Below are 17,670 nucleotides of genomic sequence, written 5' to 3'. Positions count from 1 at the left end.
CAATCCCTTTAAAAGATAAATGTACTTGATCAAAAGCTAGTGGATGAACTTGACAGAATCTTCTTTATGCTTGTTTATGAAGTTAAATGAGTAAGTTACAATCAAAATTTGAAGTTATTTAAACAAACTAACTAAAAATTATCAAAATTATGCTTTCTAATGATAGATTTATTTAGGCTCAACTATAGTAAAATTAATGCAAACAAATTGTTTAAAAATAGTTAAGATTTTCATTCAAATTTAAGCTCAATTACAGTATCAAGTGTCAACCTTAGTTTCAGCTTGATACCCTTTTTTTGGTAAGTTGAAAATTATTAAAGAGGTGGTTGCCAGGGTTCAGACATGGACACTCGATCCCTTGCTACTAAACCAATTGCCAGCTTGATACTTTTAATTAAGCATTTTGAACAATAAAATGTCAGCTAGAATTCATTTTAAATAAAGTAGACCAAGCTGAATACCTTGATACTCAGTTGGGCTTATTTACATCTCTGCTGTTGTTTGCAATGGCTATTCCTAGGAACCGGTTGAAGAATGGTGCTCAGTTAAATGAGTTGAACCGTGTCAAATTCTCCAGCAAAACAGAGGAATATCCTTGCTTTTTCAAACCTTTTAGCATATTATTTAAGCTGCATGATGATGGTGGATGCAGAGAACGCCTATCATGAATATACACCTCGCACTTATATTCCACCCCTTTGCTTCTGCTTGCATCTGTTAATAAACATCGCAGTACATTAAAACAGAGATCCAATGTTCCAACCACAATGAACAGTTGAAGAAAAATGAAACGAAATACCAACCATTAATATGAAACTCATTGAATTTTTTACGTAGAAAGGACGGTGTTCAAACACATATTTTGCTACTGTAACAATCTTGTGAAAAGATGTCATTCCTTCAATTTTTCGATCTAGTTATATATATATATATATATGCATAATTGAGCTTGTATCCTTGTCGCATTGATGACCCACATGATTTCTAGTACTTCACATATCCAACACCCTGAGCCTTGCCCAAAACCAACTCTATGTCATCTAAAAAGAGATCAAAATTTTTTGCCACAGCAAATCCTGCGTGCATGCCATCAACTGCTGCACTTACAATACCGCCAGCATAGCCTGCTCCTTCACCGATTGGGTAGAGCCCTTTCAAGGACACGCTCTCATAAGTGTTACTATCTCGAGGAATCTGAACAGGAGAGCTGGTTCTAGTCTAGAAGAAAGAATGAAAATTCCAAAAAAAAGAACTTTAGATAGTGGCTAACATAAAGAAACAGCAGCGAAGATGGTTGCTCAATCAACATGAAGAGCAAACATTAAACAGGAAACTAAACATGTAGTTCCACATGAAATCAAATGCTCAATTGCTATGTTCTTAAAGGTGGATTGTAAAATAGGTAAAGAATGAGATACCTCTACCCCATGAAGAAGAGCACTTTTGGAGATAAATCCTGGTAACTGAAAATTAAAATGTTCAAAGAAAAACATAAGCTTCTCTGGTAAAATTATGAGGAGTTTTCCATAATTGAAGAAAAATTAAGACCTCTTTGTCAAACATCAAGATGGAATGCTGCAAAGCATCTGTTATATGAGAAGGGAACAACTCATGAAGATTCGCCGCCATCACTCCTAATCGATAGCTTGATGGGGGCAAAGATGTTACTGACAAAACAAAACAAATCAAACTAGCTGAAATTTTTGAAAGTTAAAAACACTTGTGGAAAAGAAGTAACAACTCTACCTGATAACTTGTTTTCAAGAAAATCATAAACTGTCTGTGCAGGCACCATAAAGTCTCCCCCTCCCATGACAGCTGCCCTTTGCTCAAATTCTCTCTTAATAATGGGGAAATAATTTCACACAACAAGAAAAAGGGGAGTTAAAACATTGATGTTTGAAGAAAGTATCGTAGTTTGAAGTGACAGAAGATAAATGTGTAAAGTAATTGTTTTGGTATGTCATTTATGGATGATACAACGTCCAGAAGAATATTGGCAAGGGATGGAGAAAAAGAGTATTCTCTCTTGCTGTGCAGGTCAAACATAAATATTATGGCCACGTAAGTTGGAAAGAAAATGCCTAGAATTTGTATGTATCTAAATTGAAAAGAAACAAAAAAAATACAATACAAAGGTTAATGAATCATAAACACTCACATACTACAAGACTACCTGGAATTCAACCCCAGCAAGCGGCCCACGGAAGTTCAATGCCTCAAAATCCTGTGTTGAGACAGTGACAGCAAGTGCAGCATTTGCCCACTTAGAAGCACGGCGAGAAAATGACATGCCATTTATGCAGAGTTCCGATGGACTTGTACTAGTAAGAACAACCTGTGGCCACAGATTTAAGCTTCGTCAGTGATACATTCTGGAAATTTTTTTATCAGATGTGATGTTCTCCTGATTCATCTGCCCCACCATACAACCATTTACAGAGGCATAGAAAATAGTAAATTTTGATGCTTCTATTCATGTGAAAACACGTATTTGCCAGTGCAACAAGAACCGAAAATAACATGACTGAGATGTGGCACCTAAAAGAAATGCCGCAAAGTACCAAGTGGAATTTTAGTAGTAGCAAGAACAACATGCATACCTGACCCCCGGGGCACATGCAGAAGGAGTAGCAACTACGACTTTTGGGCTGTGAAAATGAAGATGTTTCCACACCATCTCTACTGACATAATTAACAACCTTGTAATCTGCCACTGGTACTTTCCCACGTCCACTATGAACCTCAGCAGCCAAGTCAGAATACTGTAAATTTGTATAAACTAAGCATAAGTGCAAAAAAGAGAAGAATGCAAATGCACTAACTTTTTACAACATAGTAGAAAAAATCCAATTAGCAGAGCAATTACTCAATAAAACTTTCCCACACAGATAGAAAAGAGATGCAGAGCCAACCTGTATGCTGTTTATTAGTTCTTGGGGATGCTCAATGCGCAAACCAACCTGTTTAACCAAGCAAGTTATAGATGATAGAAACTTCTAAAAAACAGCCACTAGGCTAGCCAACTTTCAGCATTATAATAAAGGAAACATTTTTTGACTGCATATAAATAGAATCAACACAGTGCATGGATACCAAAAATAGAGCCAAAATCAGCAAGTAGATATCATAATGCAATCACTATATTATCAACTAATCAAAATTTTGTTATTAGAACATGGCATTTGATTCACCAAATACGTCATCATTGTATACTCTTTCGTATATATGGCACAACCCAACCCTTGGTTTTCAAGTTTCTAATTCCGAACTTTTGTGAATTGAAATATCTAAATAATAAGAAATTTCCTCCTCTGATTAATTAACACCTTGTTTTTTTGACCTCCTCCTTTCTTTAGTCCGCAGGAGTTCAAAAAGCATTGTAGGTGAGCAGATCAGCAAAGAATGAATCTCTTGAATATCAGAAGCGATAGAGATTGTTATTTTGGGTCAGAAAATGTTAAAACTGATACTATCAAGGAGACGAAAAGCTTCTTCTTCTTTTGATCTTACTTCCTTCAGATGGTAAGAAATTGCTTGCTTTTGCTTACTTACTACCAGCTCCTAGGTCCCAAGACAAGCATCACCCCTGCCACCAGTTGCATGACTTTTACTTACTGGGGATCACTACCTTGTAATTTGTACATTTTTTTTCCAATATGCTTGCTAACGTTCAACTAAAACATAAACATGGGCGAAGATACAAACCTATATCACCAAAACTACTTGTTTTGCGCATATCTTGAATGTCAAGTTTAATATTAACTGCAGATCTAAAACTATATCCATGGGCTTGCAGATTTTGTTAGCACACTGGTGTATAGTGCAAATAAATCGATGATTGTGCAGGTCCCCCAAACCTCATTTTGGATTTAAGATTATAAGTGGATCCCCAAGTCATGCATGTCAACCATACTATACAACCAGACAGTATAATAACTTAACAACATCTAAAGTTCAGTAGAGTGACTTTGATAACATGCTCTTTTCTAACCAAATTTTTTGGTTTAGCCTCTCCTACACCAAGCTTTTTAAGCCACCTTGTGACATTGTTTTAATGTCCACTATTTGGAGATGACATATTCTGTATTCCTCATAGATCTTTGTGCTAATGACATGCAACCACAATGCCATTGATACTTCAGTAATAAATCAACTATAGAAAAGAAATAGGTTGGTTTGTAAAGAACACCAGCTCACATAAAGCGGAAAAAACCATGGCATGGCCCAATGAAAAAGAATGATAGGCGAAAATATTCCAAACTCACAGCAAAATCTTTTGGGACCAAGTGAATATTATGAGAAAGAAGCATTTGATATACATCACGAGCAGAATGCCCCACTGCCAGAATAACTGCATCATACTGCAACCTCTGCCCATTATGCTGCAGTCTGTCATTTGAGTCGGAAACTTTTATCCCAACGACATGTCCATTCTCTATCATTAGATCATCTACCCTTGTGTCAAACATGGTAGAAACCTAAGGATGTTGGAAAAGCAAGACTCAGAAGGAAATTGAGACACCAATAATAAGTAGTTTAGCATAACCAGGTGAAAAACTCTAAAAAACAAGCATAATCAATAAATAGTTACTGACAGGAAAAAATTGATCATGTAACTTACACCTAGCCTTTGTATATGCTGCCGAAAGTTGCGAAGCAATGGAATCAACTTATCTGTTCCCAAATGAGGCTTCCCATCAACCAAAATATTTTTTGGAGCCCCAAAATGAACTAAAGTTTTCATAACCTAAGATAAAAGCAAATATAAGAAAATAAATAAATTTGAGAATCGACTACAATGACAAAATTGTCATAAAATTGTGTCAAAGTTTGTCTTATTATATCTTTGCTAGCCTAAGTAAACTTATTTTCTATATAAAAAAAAAGGATATAGTTAATTCACACTAAAATGCAACACAACGTGCAGGATGTAGCTGATTCATGCTGAAACGGAAGGAAACTGTATCTGGAGATGGTACTGCAACCTTATCTCCATGTGCACTCCTATATAAGCTTCTCAGTAAACAATTAGAATGAACCAACGAATACTCAAGAAGCCATTACAGCACAATAAAAACCTATTCGTTGTTGAAGGAGGACTCAACACTTGTGTCAATTCACGAGCACAAACAAAAACAAAAACAATCATTTCCATAAATGGCTGACTTCTAAGCAGAAAAGGGATTATGTAGTGAAGAAGCCAAAGAGAAAATCGGTAACATTTTAATGGAAAAGGAAAACCATGCATTCATGAAAATATATAATCAGAAAATATAAGAGGAAAAGTTCTCACAGCCAAAACACTGTCACTGTTCTTTCCAATTCTTGTTACTAGCTTTCCATCACTCCATGTACCTGCACCACCCTGCCATGCATAAGTCCTTAATATGACTTGGCAGTGAACAAATATAGAAAAGGTACCAAATGAATAGATAGTGGCTAACAAATAAGTACATGATTTCAATTTAACAAATCAAAATGAGGAAGAAAAGACCACGAAACTATTGAAAAAAAAAAATAGGTGGGAGGTGGTGGAGAATTCCCAGTATCATAATTCATATTCCGAATTTCTAATAATCCATCGGCTTATTAAACAAAGTTTATTCTATAAACAAGCTTATAATATTTGTTCAAATGTACTCCAGAGAATTAGGATAGCATATGTTATATATGCAAGCCCACCACCAAAAGATTTTGGTATCTTGTCATTAGCTTTAGCTACAATGTAACTGTTAGACCAATTTCTAGTGATATACCATTAATTTAAGAAGAAGATCTAAACATGCGGCATGATGATCAAATTTTAAAATGATCTTGCAATGAAGAAATCTAAGAAATTAAAAAATGAAAAGCAACAATAACAGTCAATACTTCTGCTAGTCTCCTAAATTCACTTCACAAAATCAATACTTAAATCACTAATCTGTTCAAGCTAAGAATCACTAACTTTGGCAATGTATTTAGTTCTTAAAATAGTAAAAGTAATTATCCTATACATAAATCAGCCAAAGTCATTTGAACTGCTTAATCAATAAATTGTATGGACTATGGACTCACATATGAGATATTAAAACAACCTTCAATAAGAGTACTAAATGAATCAAGATACAACCTCCCCATAGCAAAAATTGCTTTCCAATTCTAAAATGCGTCGAACCATCAAAGCACCAATATCACGTCCCCTTCGTTCAACAGGTTGACCTCTTTCTATTAAGGTAACATCTGCTCCGAGTTCTGCAAGAACAAGAGATGCAAACAACCCAGATGGGCCACTCCCCACAACTGCAACCTTTGGCCTTCTGGTTGTTGGGTACTTGTATGTGCCTGCAGAGCTGGAACAAATGCTACATCCACTTTCTCTTGACGATTTTTGTTCCTCAACCCTTGTGCAGCCATGTAGTATGCTGATTACATCACCTGAGACTCTTCCTTGAAGTGTATGTTCTACAACTCCAACTTTAGGCTCTAAATCAGAAATGAATTCCTGAGTACGAGGCTCTAGACTAATAAGTTTACTGGCATCCATATCCACAGTATACACAAATTTAGGTTCCTTTAACATCTGAAAAAAAAAAAGAAAAAAAAAAAAAAAACCAGTGTAACAAATTCATCAGGCAAGAAAAAAAAAAAAAAAAAAAAAAAAAAAAAAAAAAAAAAAAAAGAAGAAGAAGAAGAAGAAGAAAACGAAGACCATGTCAACCCCTACTTCTTTACAACAATCTTCATTTTCCCCATATAAGCAACCATTTATCACGAATTCAGATTGCCAGATGGCATGAATATTCAGTTTTACAAAAGTTGGCTAAATATATGAAACCACATTTCATTACAACTAAAAGCAAGCATGGAAGAACAAAGCTCTAATTTCCACCAAACTGACCTTTCTGGCATCAAAAGATTTCCTTATAACAGTAAATGCTTCTGGGGGAAGCATTGAAGCAACCTGAAAAAAGTAAAGGAAGAATTAATAAAATACATTTTGATACACCTTAGTTCAACTCTGAAATGTATAAAACTCAAATTGTGAACGTGATTTCAGCTTACTTAAACCCAAGAAAACAAAAACTGAACTATAGAATCACCATAACTCTTAATTCAGCCAAATCATTCCTTCTTTACTAAAAATTCTAACAAACCAGGCAGAAAATGAGAGAAATTACCGGGAACTTAATTGCTTTCGCAATTTCTTGAAGCAACCCGTCAGAGACGCCGAGAAAGTCCTTGCCGGGGTCATTTTCGACAGAAACAGCAAGCTTGGAAAGCCTCCAGATGCCTTCGAACTTGTTCTTCACATCAGAGAGGACTTCTTTATGCTTCAATTTGAGCTTCTTTTTCTCAGATGGATATCTCTTCTTCCCGCTTCGTTTCGTTGCGCAGAGGATTCGAAGTGTTTGGGGACAGTGATTTCGTCTAGGGGAGGGATAGGGAAGAATTGGGGAAGAGAGAGGAAGGATTTTATAATGGAGAAGCGACATTGTGAGAGAAGAACAGAGTACTCCAGATTGAGTTGGTGGTAGATAAGGAACAATGCTAGAAAGAAAACGATGTAAAATGGTAATTATAGCTGGAAGTAAACTTTTATCTTGTCCTTTATACGCAAGGAAACTTTTCTCTTGTTCTACGTACAATAAGGAAACTTTTCACTTTTCCAATCGCTCACCAACGACAGAAGAATTTTCTCTGTCGTCTGCACATAACATGTTTAAACTTTTAAATGAACGGTCGTTTGTTTTTTCCTGTGCCCATGTCGGCTGACTTAACGGGCCAGGATGCTTCAACACAATAGACAATCCAATTGCCCAAGATTTGGGCTTTCATCAAAATGGAAAACTTTTATGGGCCAAGTTACAGTATTCCCCAGTACATCCAAGAGTTATTTTTCTTTTCTTTTAAAAAATCTTGCACATAACGTATATTTTTATATTAGCACACTTTAATTAATAAATTTAAATATTAAATATATTTGATATTTATACATTAAAATTATTAGTAACATTTTTTTTATTTGCTAATAAAATAAAAATATAATTACTGGAAATAGTTACTATTATTAAATGAAAAATTAAAAATATCAATTAAGTAGTTTATGTTAAGAAGGAATAAATAAAATGAAATAGATATATTAATCAGGTAGGTAGCAGGAGAGAAGAAAGTCATCAAACACATAGACCAACCATACAATTATGTTAACCTATATGTTCAGGATCAGAAGTGTATTGTGGTATGAGCACCTCAGTTAAGTTCAAAATGTCACCTCCACAAGCAAGAATTTTTCAGCTTGCACAAGAAACTCTCATTTCCAAATTATAACACATGTGTTTTTATGGTACCAAGAAAATCCAATGTTAAGCACATTAGAGGCTATATAAACTGTGTACAGCTCAACCTACACTCCATGCTGCAGCCACTGCATTTCAAGGATGTCGCTCACCAATTGCCGTTATCTGCATCACGAGTCTGGTAGAAATCGTTTGGCCGCAAAATATTGATATCCTCAAACTCATTTTCATCTAGAAGACAAAAGGAAAGAAACTATTAAACCACAGATTGAAGTCAAGCACACAAAAATATTCAAACGAATTGGAAATAGGTAGTACTAAAATTTTAGTTTCCAATTTCTGTTTTATAAACCAGCTTAAACCACATTAGATATCACAGATTTATAAATTTGGTGCGCATTTTGATTTTGACCCTCAACTTGCTGAAGCAAGAAATGAAAATCCAGGCAGAAGAATGACTATTTCAATCAGAACAATCACTGAAGTACCTTTTAAACATGCATGAACAAAAAGATGCAAGTCATGCACATTGTAATTGAAAATTTTATTAGAAATAAGTAATGTGAATGGAATAGAGACGCAGTCCAAATTGTAATGGACTATAAGTATCAATGAAAAGCCAAGCCTGGTCTTCAAAATAGATAGCAAAATTGAAAAGTAAAATAACAAACCAAAAACTGCAGGGAGCAAGAGGGTGAAGGTAGAAGGCGGGATGAGTGTCGTGATTCATGGAAATTGATATTAATATTCCCAAGCGCTTATGCTAACAAAATAAATTTTACATATTATGACAAAAAATTCGGGAAACTTTGTTTCAACTCCAAAAGTTTTAGCTACCAGTTTCAAAAAGATAAGAAAACAAACAACTGCATGTGATTTCTATTTATTTGGGGCATAACACTTTTGAGCATGGTAACATTCTGGTTTATTAGAATTCATAACACAATCAGCAGCTAGAAAATTACTACTGACTTCTTACAAATTCATGAAGGAACCTGAGAGATGCATTACAATATTCTATTATAACCCTGCTCTCTAATCTGTCCACAAGCTAATTCACCCACTCTCTTCCCATAGAATGAATACCTCCCAACTGAAATCATTATGGATTTCAGTTTAGAAAATGCAATTCATGATGGTTCTATACTCCCGATGGAGATTTAGAAATATAGCTTATTTTCACATTTATAGGTTATCTAACCTGAAAAGACTTGCTCAAAGCATCTCACGTGAGAACTGTAAAGTTCAAAGTGGGTTCCTTTTTAGTTTTCAGTCTTGTTGATTAAGTAATAAAATGGACAATCAAGACCATTTGATCATGGTTCATATAGCCAATAGGAGTAGACATGAAACCAACATATATTAGAAAGCATAGACAAGAGTCAACCTTTTCTCAAAGTTAGTGCCACAACAGCATCATTTTCAACCTGAAAAAAAAGAAATGATGAATTTATTGAAGAATGTCAAAAGAAATTTAAATAATTTATAACCTCAAAATGCCACAACAAAGCCTTTTCCAGTAATGGAGATTTATTTTTTACTGTAAGTACTGGAGTGGTACCTTCTGGTCTGCCAATGACTTTGAATCATCCAACACTTCCCCATTAGGCATTAAGAAGAGTCTCTGATCATTAACTGGCTTATCAATCAGGACATGCAATTTCTGTTTAATCTCCAGAACTTTCTCAGTTGGATCACATTGGATAAAGTAAGTTGCCTTATCTCGCTTAACCCGGATATACATAGCCTATTCAATCATTACTGTACAAGTCAGCTGATAGTATAAAAGAGCAGAAAACAGAACAATAGAATATTTAAAGAATTACAATAAATAGGTAAAGCATAATAAATAACTGTTTCACATGTGGATTTTCTAATCCTCACTTAACTTGTGCCAAGCATTGGTACTGGTTATTAATTAAGCAAGTGAAACTTTGTCAAGCAATTGGATAGGATGTAACAAGAAATAAATACAGCTCAAAAAATCCAGCACAAAGTTTGAAGAATTTACCACTTGTCTGGAATATATAGCACATTTTGTGATATATACAGCTTACTGTTTTAATAGTTCAGCATTTAGAAATATATTGTTTAAGAAAAGCAGCACTATCCTCTAGTTACTCGGAGAACGGAAGAAGAAAATTCTCCTACGCTGGCTTTAGATAAAAGGAAAGTTTCATTTAAAATAAACAAGAATCAATTAGCTCTTGTTTTTTTTTTTTTATAATGATCACCTAACAACAGGCCAATGGACGTCCTATTGAAGAAATAGGCAATCTATACAGCAGTTCATAAAATGTTTATAAATGTGCCTCCTCCATACAAACTTTTTAAGCAACAAAACTTGAAGTCACATCAAGGTTTTCTCGGGCTTCAACTTGGCCCAACGCCAATCACTTTCTTTCCATATAACTTCTTTTCCATTCACTACAACTAAGATAACTAGGAATTTAGTTTCATGGGAAGCCTAGTCCTTTTTTAATTCATATATCAGCACCAATCACTGCCTAAAAAGAATATTGGATGACCACTCAAATAAATGTCCCATGTCCTGAAAGTGATACCTTTAAATAATATTAATCATTTGACGTGATTCTCATTGAGTAAACCAATGGTAAGCTCTCATTCTTCTATTTCCCTCTCTTTGTCCCTCTCTTTTTCTCATAAATCATAAGTAATCTACCTCAACAAAATGTTGTAACCATAGAGTTACTGCTTCATGCATATTCAACATGCCCATCAAAAAATCCTCATTTCTAGCACCATACCCCTTATCCAAGTAAAGCATCTTCCCTCCAGCATTCTTTCCAATTAACTCACAACCAAAGCCAATTTTATTCCACAACTATTAGTAACTCATCTATGATGCAACCTCAATTTTATACCAGTCTCTTCGTTAACCATCAATGGATGAAAACCAAGGATTGTGTAACAAAAAAAAAACTGTTCATAATTGAAATATAGAAATGCATTTTTAAAGCATCAAAATCAAAGGAAACATAAAAAGGGTATACAGATTCACTCACCATTTTTTAGTTGGAAATTAATGAGAAGGAAAGTGAAGAAGTTGCTGAGACGCACCTGCAGAAATGAATAACAGTATAATAATTGCCCAATTTGCAAATACAACGCCCATCAAATATTTTCAAAGTTAAAAGAGTATATGTATAAACAATCGGCGATAATAGAAACGGACCTTATTTCGCCGGACGACGAAAATCGAGGTGATAATTCGTGGGCTCTGTTGCTGAGTGCTGACCTTCGATCTCTGTCACTCCGTCCGTTACTCCTTCAACCCGCAGAGAGGCAGCAGAGTAAAAGACTTTTTGTACAGTTGGCCGCAGTTGGAGCCTTGGTTTCTTTTTATGGTTATTTCATTTGTTTCCGACAAATGCATTTTCATTTTATAAAATTTTTTATTTTTCTTAAAAAAATACATAAATAGATAGATATTTTATTTTATTTTATAGAAATAATCATTTTTTTATTTTTTTCTTCATTAACAGGGTCCAACGACACAATAATAATATTATGAGCTATATAATTGCAGTAGACTTTTTTTAACTTATTAAATTCATAAAATCTTATTGTGGAAAGAATTTAAATTTAACATTAGAATCTCAATCATACCACATTATTTTGTATTTTTTTTATTTTTGATGTTTGGATTTAATTAATTTTTTAGTTTAATATTTTAATATCATTTTTATCAAAATATTTAAAAAAATATTTTTTCAATTAAATATATTTCATTATAAATTTTTCATAAACATTTTAAATATATTATTTTACTTAGTATTCATATTTACTTATTCACCTTCTTTTTTAGAGTTAACAAAAAATTACAAAAAATACCCTGGTATATTGATATGCACCTTTATCAAAATTCAAAAGAGATTTGTATTTTTTTTTTTTTTTTGTCAAACAAATACTTCTTTCAATAAAATTTATTTTGCATAAAATATCAATTAAGAAATATTTTTACTTAATATTTAAGACATTAAAGTTATTTTTCCTAAAAGCACATTTTTATATAGAAAATTACTTTTGTAGGAAGAAGATAAACTTTCATAAAAGTGATTATATGAATATTGGAATACTTTGTTTAAGTGACAATAAAAATTTTGTTTCAAATCAATATTAATTGAACTGAAATATCCCGAATTTTTATTTTCAAAACTTAGGAAATTTTATTAAATCAAAAATCTGAATTTTTGATAGTATGGGTTGTAAAGATCGAGCAATTCTAATTTGAGCCCAAAATTTTACGAGTTGGGCCCAAGCCCAAATAAAATGTCGAAAATTTCGAATCGTAAACAGTTAAAGTTTTCGAGAAATAATATAAAATCCCAGCGATTAATATATATATATTTACCCTAAAAAACAAATCTCCTTACTAATTATAGTTTATTTTTATTTTTATATTTTATTTTGGTTAAAGGAGGAAATGTTACAGAACTTAATTAAAATAATCAAATGAATTGAACCGGATTCAGAAATCAAATTGATTTTTCAAAAACCACACGAATAATTGGAAAACCGATTGAAAAAGCCGAAAACCAATCGAAAATCAAAGATTTGGGTCGAATCGAACCGAATCGAACCGGTTCGACCCAAACCATCTAGAAAATTCCCTTTCTTTTTTTTTATCTCCAGCGCTGCACCTCTACTCCTCACCATCAAAGCAGCGCCTCCTCTCTTCTTCTTTGTCTTCTTCTTCTTCTTCCTTCTTTCTTTTCTTTGATCGACCACCGAGAGCCACCACACGCAGCTCGTCGCGCCATCGCCACCGCCTAGCCGCCGCTCCAGCACGCCTCCGACCACCAACAGCCACTGCTCTTCGATCCGACACGAGCAAATTTCCGATCTAGCAAAAATTCAACAAAAAAAAATATATTTGGGGTATAAATTAATTTAACTACATTTTCGTTAATTAATTTAATTTCATTAATGATTTTAGTTAGTTTAATTCTAATAATTTTAGTTGATTAATTTCATTTTAGTAATTGATTTTAGTAATCTTGAGTAATTAATTTAATTTAGTAATTTTGATTAGTTAAATTAATTTAATTTGGCTAGATCTACTGATTAGTTTAATTACTTGAGTAATTAAGTTAATTTAAATAGTATTAATTTATTGATAAATAAAATATTTAGTTAGTAATTTTAGTTATTTAGTTAGTTTAAAATGAATTCAAAATAGTTATTGATTAATTAATATGAAGTAATTATTGATTAATAAAAATGATAGTTAGCTAAAACTAAATTCCGTATTAAATAATTTATTAGGAAATTTTGGTAATAATAAAATTTATGGAATTTAAGTGTAGATTGAAGGTAGATTATATTGTATGTAATTTTAATTTATAAATTATGGATGTAGGGTGATGTTAAGGTTGAATGTAATGTTGATATTGTTATTCGGATGGAGGATGGGAAAAATTGAATTGATTGATTGCCCGATGGATGGGCTGTGTGGTTTGGAATTATTGATATATTGTTGACATTTTAACAGGTAGATAGTCCAATTTTTAGGGGAGATGCTGCCGAAATTTCGATAGAACTTAGACTAGTTTTAAGTAATGACATAATTAATAAGTTTATTTAGATTAATTCTATAACTTAATAAATATTAAATAGAGTGCTCTAATTATTTAATTATTTTCATTATTATTCATTGAATTATTCAATTATTTATTTATTTCCATTATTATAATTTATTTTATTGTTTGTTTATTCTTACTATTATTTGTTATTTATTTAATTGCACTTGAGAATGGTTGTCTAGTTGTGCATTTTATTACGTTGTCATGGCCCACACCTGGTTAGTATTGTCCGCTTTGGGCCACGCAGGCCCGCACGGCTTTGTCCCTTGGGCCAGGCTTTTCAACCCACCCCAAAAGGCGCCTAAGCAATTCAGTGGTCCACCTGGTAGGCCCTGCCTTACTTAAGTATTGTCCGCTTTGAGGTATCCCCAGAGTGACCTCTCACGGATTTGTCCTCTTTGGAGAGTATCCCCAGAGTGACCTCCAAGAGGCGCCTTTTGGGGTGGGTTGAAAAGCCTGGCCCAAGGGACAAAGCCGTGCGGGCCTGCGTGGCCCAAAGCGGACAATACTAACCAGGTGTGGGCCATGACAATTGGTATCAGAGCCGAAGCCTCGTCCCTCTGGTCCGGTGGTGGGGCAAACCTCAACGTGGGCGTTGAGTCCCTTAGGGGGGGTGAGCGGTGGCTGGTCACTCTGGGGATACCAGTGCACTCACCTTAGGCGAATCCCACATCGGCTACGCACGAGGAGGAAGTGATGTACATAAGAGGGGTGGTTTCTCACTTGGTTAGCGCGCTTTTGGGGTGGGTTGAAAAGCCTGGCCCAAGGGACAAAGCCGTGCGGGCCTGCGTGGCCCAAAGCGGACAATACTAACCAGGTGTGGGCCATGACAATTGGTATCAGAGCCGAAGCCTCGTCCCTCTGGTCCGGTGGTGGGGCAAACCTCAACGTGGGCGTTGAGTCCCTTAGGGGGGGTGAGCGGTGGCTGGTCACTCTGGGGATACCAGTGCACTCACCTTAGGCGAATCCCACATCGGCTACGCACGAGGAGGAAGTGATGTACATAAGAGGGGTGGTTTCTCACTTGGTTAGCGCGCTTTTGGGGTGGGTTGAAAAGCCTGGCCCAAGGGACAAAGCCGTGCGGGCCTGCGTGGCCCAAAGCGGACAATACTAACCAGGTGTGGGCCATGACAATTGGTATCAGAGCCGAAGCCTCGTCCCTCTGGTCCGGTGGTGGGGCAAACCTCAACGTGGGCGTTGAGTCCCTTAGGGGGGGTGAGCGGTGGCTGGTCACTCTGGGGATACCAGTGCACTCACCTTAGGCGAATCCCACATCGGCTACGCACGAGGAGGAAGTGATGTACATAAGAGGGGTGGTTTCTCACTTGGTTAGCGCGCTTTTGGGGTGGGTTGAAAAGCCTGGCCCAAGGGACAAAGCCGTGCGGGCCTGCGTGGCCCAAAGCGGACAATACTAACCAGGTGTGGGCCATGACAATTGGTATCAGAGCCGAAGCCTCGTCCCTCTGGTCCGGTGGTGGGGCAAACCTCAACGTGGGCGTTGAGTCCCTTAGGGGGGGTGAGCGGTGGCTGGTCACTCTGGGGATACCAGTGCACTCACCTTAGGCGAATCCCACATCGGCTACGCACGAGGAGGAAGTGATGTACATAAGAGGGGTGGTTTCTCACTTGGTTAGCGCGCTTTTGGGGTGGGTTGAAAAGCCTGGCCCAAGGGACAAAGCCGTGCGGGCCTGCGTGGCCCAAAGCGGACAATACTAACCAGGTGTGGGCCATGACATACGTTGTCCAACTGATCAATATGTCTGCACTTGATTGCAATGTTTGATTTATTGTGTTGTGTTTATGCTATGCTTTGTTTGTGTGGAGTTGGGATGAAGTGGGTCACCATGGGTTTGTGAGACTGTTTCTGTTATACGGATCCTGATTCTAATTTCTGTTATATTCTGATTCTGTTATATGGATCCTGATTCTGTTTCTGTTAGCCGGGTAAATGGGAGATCGGCGCCCCCGTGTGCACCTACTGTTACCGTTACTATTAACCACAGGTTGGCTTCTTTATTGGGCGCACCGGATAATCTAGATTTGATCGCAGCCCGCAGGGTGGCCTCCTGTTGTGAGCGCTTGATGATCTAGATTTGATGGAGACGACCGGGTTGCCTCCTGTTGGTATGAAAAAGAAAAGAGAGGATAGAAAAACAATGAGAGGGCTGGTCAAGTGAGGATTAGACCGGTCGGCCAGTATGGGGGATCGGCTCCCTGGTGCACATGTGAGAGGATGAGCCATGTGGGAGGACGGCTCATCGGGGGTTCGGTGACTCCACTGACTAATTTCCACGTGATGTGATTATATGAAGATGTTAATGATTGTGAGTGCTGGTGACATGTCATTTGTGTAACTGGCTGCGTGAGCATATAACTAGTCGGATGACTAGATTGATATATTTACACATATGTGTGAATGTGTGTGTTGTGCAATAATAGTTACTCCTTAGAAAGCTCACATACCTTGTTTAATTTTTCAGGAAGTAAGTTTCTCTTTAATTCGGTTAAGCTATGTTCCCTCGTCGCAGAGCTAGAAAGAAAATTTTTCCTAGACCAATAAATATTTTGCTATGTATCTAGATATATAAAAATCTATGTATATCTATTAGTTAGTGATTCCGCAGTTGTAGAATTTGCGTACAATTAGTCGTGTATTAACATAGACGATATAATTATGTGAGCCCATATTAAAAATGTGATGTACTATTAATTGGGTCCGAACCGTGGAATGTTGTAGCTGATAAATTTGGGCCGAGATTTAAAAATAAGAATTGAGGTTTATTTTTTTTTATAATATGGGCTGAATGTTTGAAATTTATATTGAAATAATAAATTTTAGTGATTCAGGCTTACTACGGGCCTCGGGAGCCTTAAGCTTACCTGGGCTCTAGTGCCGGTCCGGCCCGCGGAAACGGGTCGTGACAAAGTTGGTATCAGAGCTTAGGTTAGGGTTCTAGGACACAACTGCGGAGTATAGGAAATTTCTTTATGTTGGGATCGGCCGTAACCAACATAAGGAAGGAAGCTTGTGGTTTTCTTCTCTAGGGATGGTGGACGCACTAGACCCTATGAGGTGGGAAAACCCACACCTATTGTGTAGATCAATAGAGTATAGAAGAAGTAATTCAAGGTTTGAAGTGAAAGCAGTAGACAATAAGATAAATCCATCGCAATACCTATAGGGGCTAGAATGGTATCAACCCTTAAGCTAGGGAATAGAGTAATACCTGATGGTAGTGGATTGGCCTGATCACCCAGTACACTACTTTTCATGTGAACTCTATTCCTGTCAGTGAGTAGAATAGTGTAGAGAATAGATAGGATTTTTATTGGTATGGTAGATTCATGAACATAAATAATAACTTTGGGGTAATTAGAAATTTGTGTCTAGTTTTCAACACAGCTACTGAATTTCTTTAGAGTTTATTCAAAAATATAAACTTTTTATTTTTGTTTTCATTTTATTTACCTGACATTTTAAATTTAAAACCCCATTTTAATTTTGAATTCAAATTGTGTTATGATAAATAATTTGAAATTGATTATTTATATAGAAAATTATTTTTGAAAGCTGTCTATTTATATCACGGGGCCAATTAGATTAGATCATAAAAAGAAATGATTGCGAGGATAATAAAATTTTAAAGAAGATTTGGAAAAGAAGAATAAGACAAGTGGTGATGATGATATTAAGTAAGTAGACACTTAGTAGCTAAGTAAGAACATAAACATTGGAAAGGTTTGAGGAGACAATTTTAGTTTAGAAGCTAGATTGCAACCAG

The 17,670-nt window shown here is 35.8% G+C and overlaps 2 protein-coding genes and 1 long non-coding RNA gene across 4 annotated transcripts; 1 reads left to right on the top strand and 2 right to left on the bottom strand.

Moving 5' to 3' along the window:
* Window positions 1–358: 358 nt before the first annotated feature.
* PDE327 (FAD/NAD(P)-binding oxidoreductase family protein) lies at window positions 359–7,555 on the bottom strand. Its single transcript, XM_089725101.1, has 14 exons — window positions 7,164–7,555; window positions 6,884–6,946; window positions 6,116–6,565; window positions 5,297–5,368; window positions 4,625–4,750; window positions 4,269–4,481; window positions 2,916–2,963; window positions 2,604–2,765; window positions 2,177–2,338; window positions 1,747–1,840; window positions 1,549–1,667; window positions 1,419–1,463; window positions 804–1,218; window positions 359–714 (listed from the first exon to the last, which is right to left on the bottom strand). Exons 1-13 carry the CDS (start codon window positions 7,476–7,478, stop codon window positions 985–987), a joined length of 2,103 nt encoding a protein of 700 aa, XP_089581227.1. The 5' UTR covers window positions 7,479–7,555; the 3' UTR covers window positions 359–714; window positions 804–984.
* Window positions 7,556–8,103: 548 nt separating this feature from the next.
* LOC105633545 (Ubiquitin-like superfamily protein) lies at window positions 8,104–11,654 on the bottom strand. Of its 2 annotated transcripts, XM_012216157.4 has the most exons (5): window positions 11,479–11,650; window positions 11,309–11,363; window positions 9,844–10,029; window positions 9,670–9,709; window positions 8,104–8,513 (listed from the first exon to the last, which is right to left on the bottom strand). In XM_012216157.4, the coding sequence occupies exons 2-5, from the start codon at window positions 11,309–11,311 to the stop codon at window positions 8,431–8,433; spliced, it is 312 nt and encodes a 103-aa protein (XP_012071547.1). In that variant the 5' UTR covers window positions 11,312–11,363; window positions 11,479–11,650; the 3' UTR covers window positions 8,104–8,430. The 2 variants fall into 2 exon arrangements, with proteins under 2 accessions (XP_012071547.1, XP_020534691.1); XM_020679032.3 differs by lacking the exon at window positions 11,309–11,363 and having other exon boundaries at window positions 11,479–11,654.
* Window positions 11,655–13,029: 1,375 nt separating this feature from the next.
* Window positions 13,030–16,682, top strand: LOC149494064 (uncharacterized). The gene is made up of 2 exons (XR_016322178.1): window positions 13,030–13,184; window positions 16,369–16,682. It is a non-coding gene; the product is annotated as an uncharacterized LOC149494064 (long non-coding RNA).
* Window positions 16,683–17,670: the final 988 nt, after the last annotated feature.

Source organism: Jatropha curcas, chromosome 8 (assembly GCF_041381405.1).
Source record: "Jatropha curcas cultivar XTBG-Jc1 chromosome 8, XTBG_Jcur_1.0, whole genome shotgun sequence".
In the NCBI taxonomy this organism is placed as follows: Eukaryota; Viridiplantae; Streptophyta; class Magnoliopsida; order Malpighiales; family Euphorbiaceae; genus Jatropha; species Jatropha curcas.
This window is presented reverse-complemented; position numbering and strand designations above follow the sequence as displayed.

What these genes read in the sequence shown, in the direction of transcription:
- PDE327 (XM_089725101.1), bottom strand. Translation starts at nt 7,478, where the DNA reads ATGTCGCTTCTCCATTATAAAATCCTTCCTCTCTCTTCCCCAATTCTT. An exon ending in ACAGTGACAGTGTTTTGGCT is followed by an intron (nt 4,751 to 5,296) that starts GTGAGAACTTTT and finishes CTTTTATCTTAG; the next exon opens with GTTATGAAAACTTTAGTTCA. An exon ending in GCATGTGCCCCGGGGGTCAG is followed by an intron (nt 2,339 to 2,603) that starts GTATGCATGTTG and finishes CTGTGGCCACAG; the next exon opens with GTTGTTCTTACTAGTACAAG.
- LOC105633545 (XM_012216157.4), bottom strand. An exon ending in AGTCATTGGCAGACCAGAAG is followed by an intron (nt 9,710 to 9,843) that starts GTACCACTCCAG and finishes CTTTTTTTTCAG; the next exon opens with GTTGAAAATGATGCTGTTGT. An exon ending in GGCACTAACTTTGAGAAAAG is followed by an intron (nt 8,514 to 9,669) that starts GTTGACTCTTGT and finishes TTTGTCTTCTAG; the next exon opens with ATGAAAATGAGTTTGAGGAT.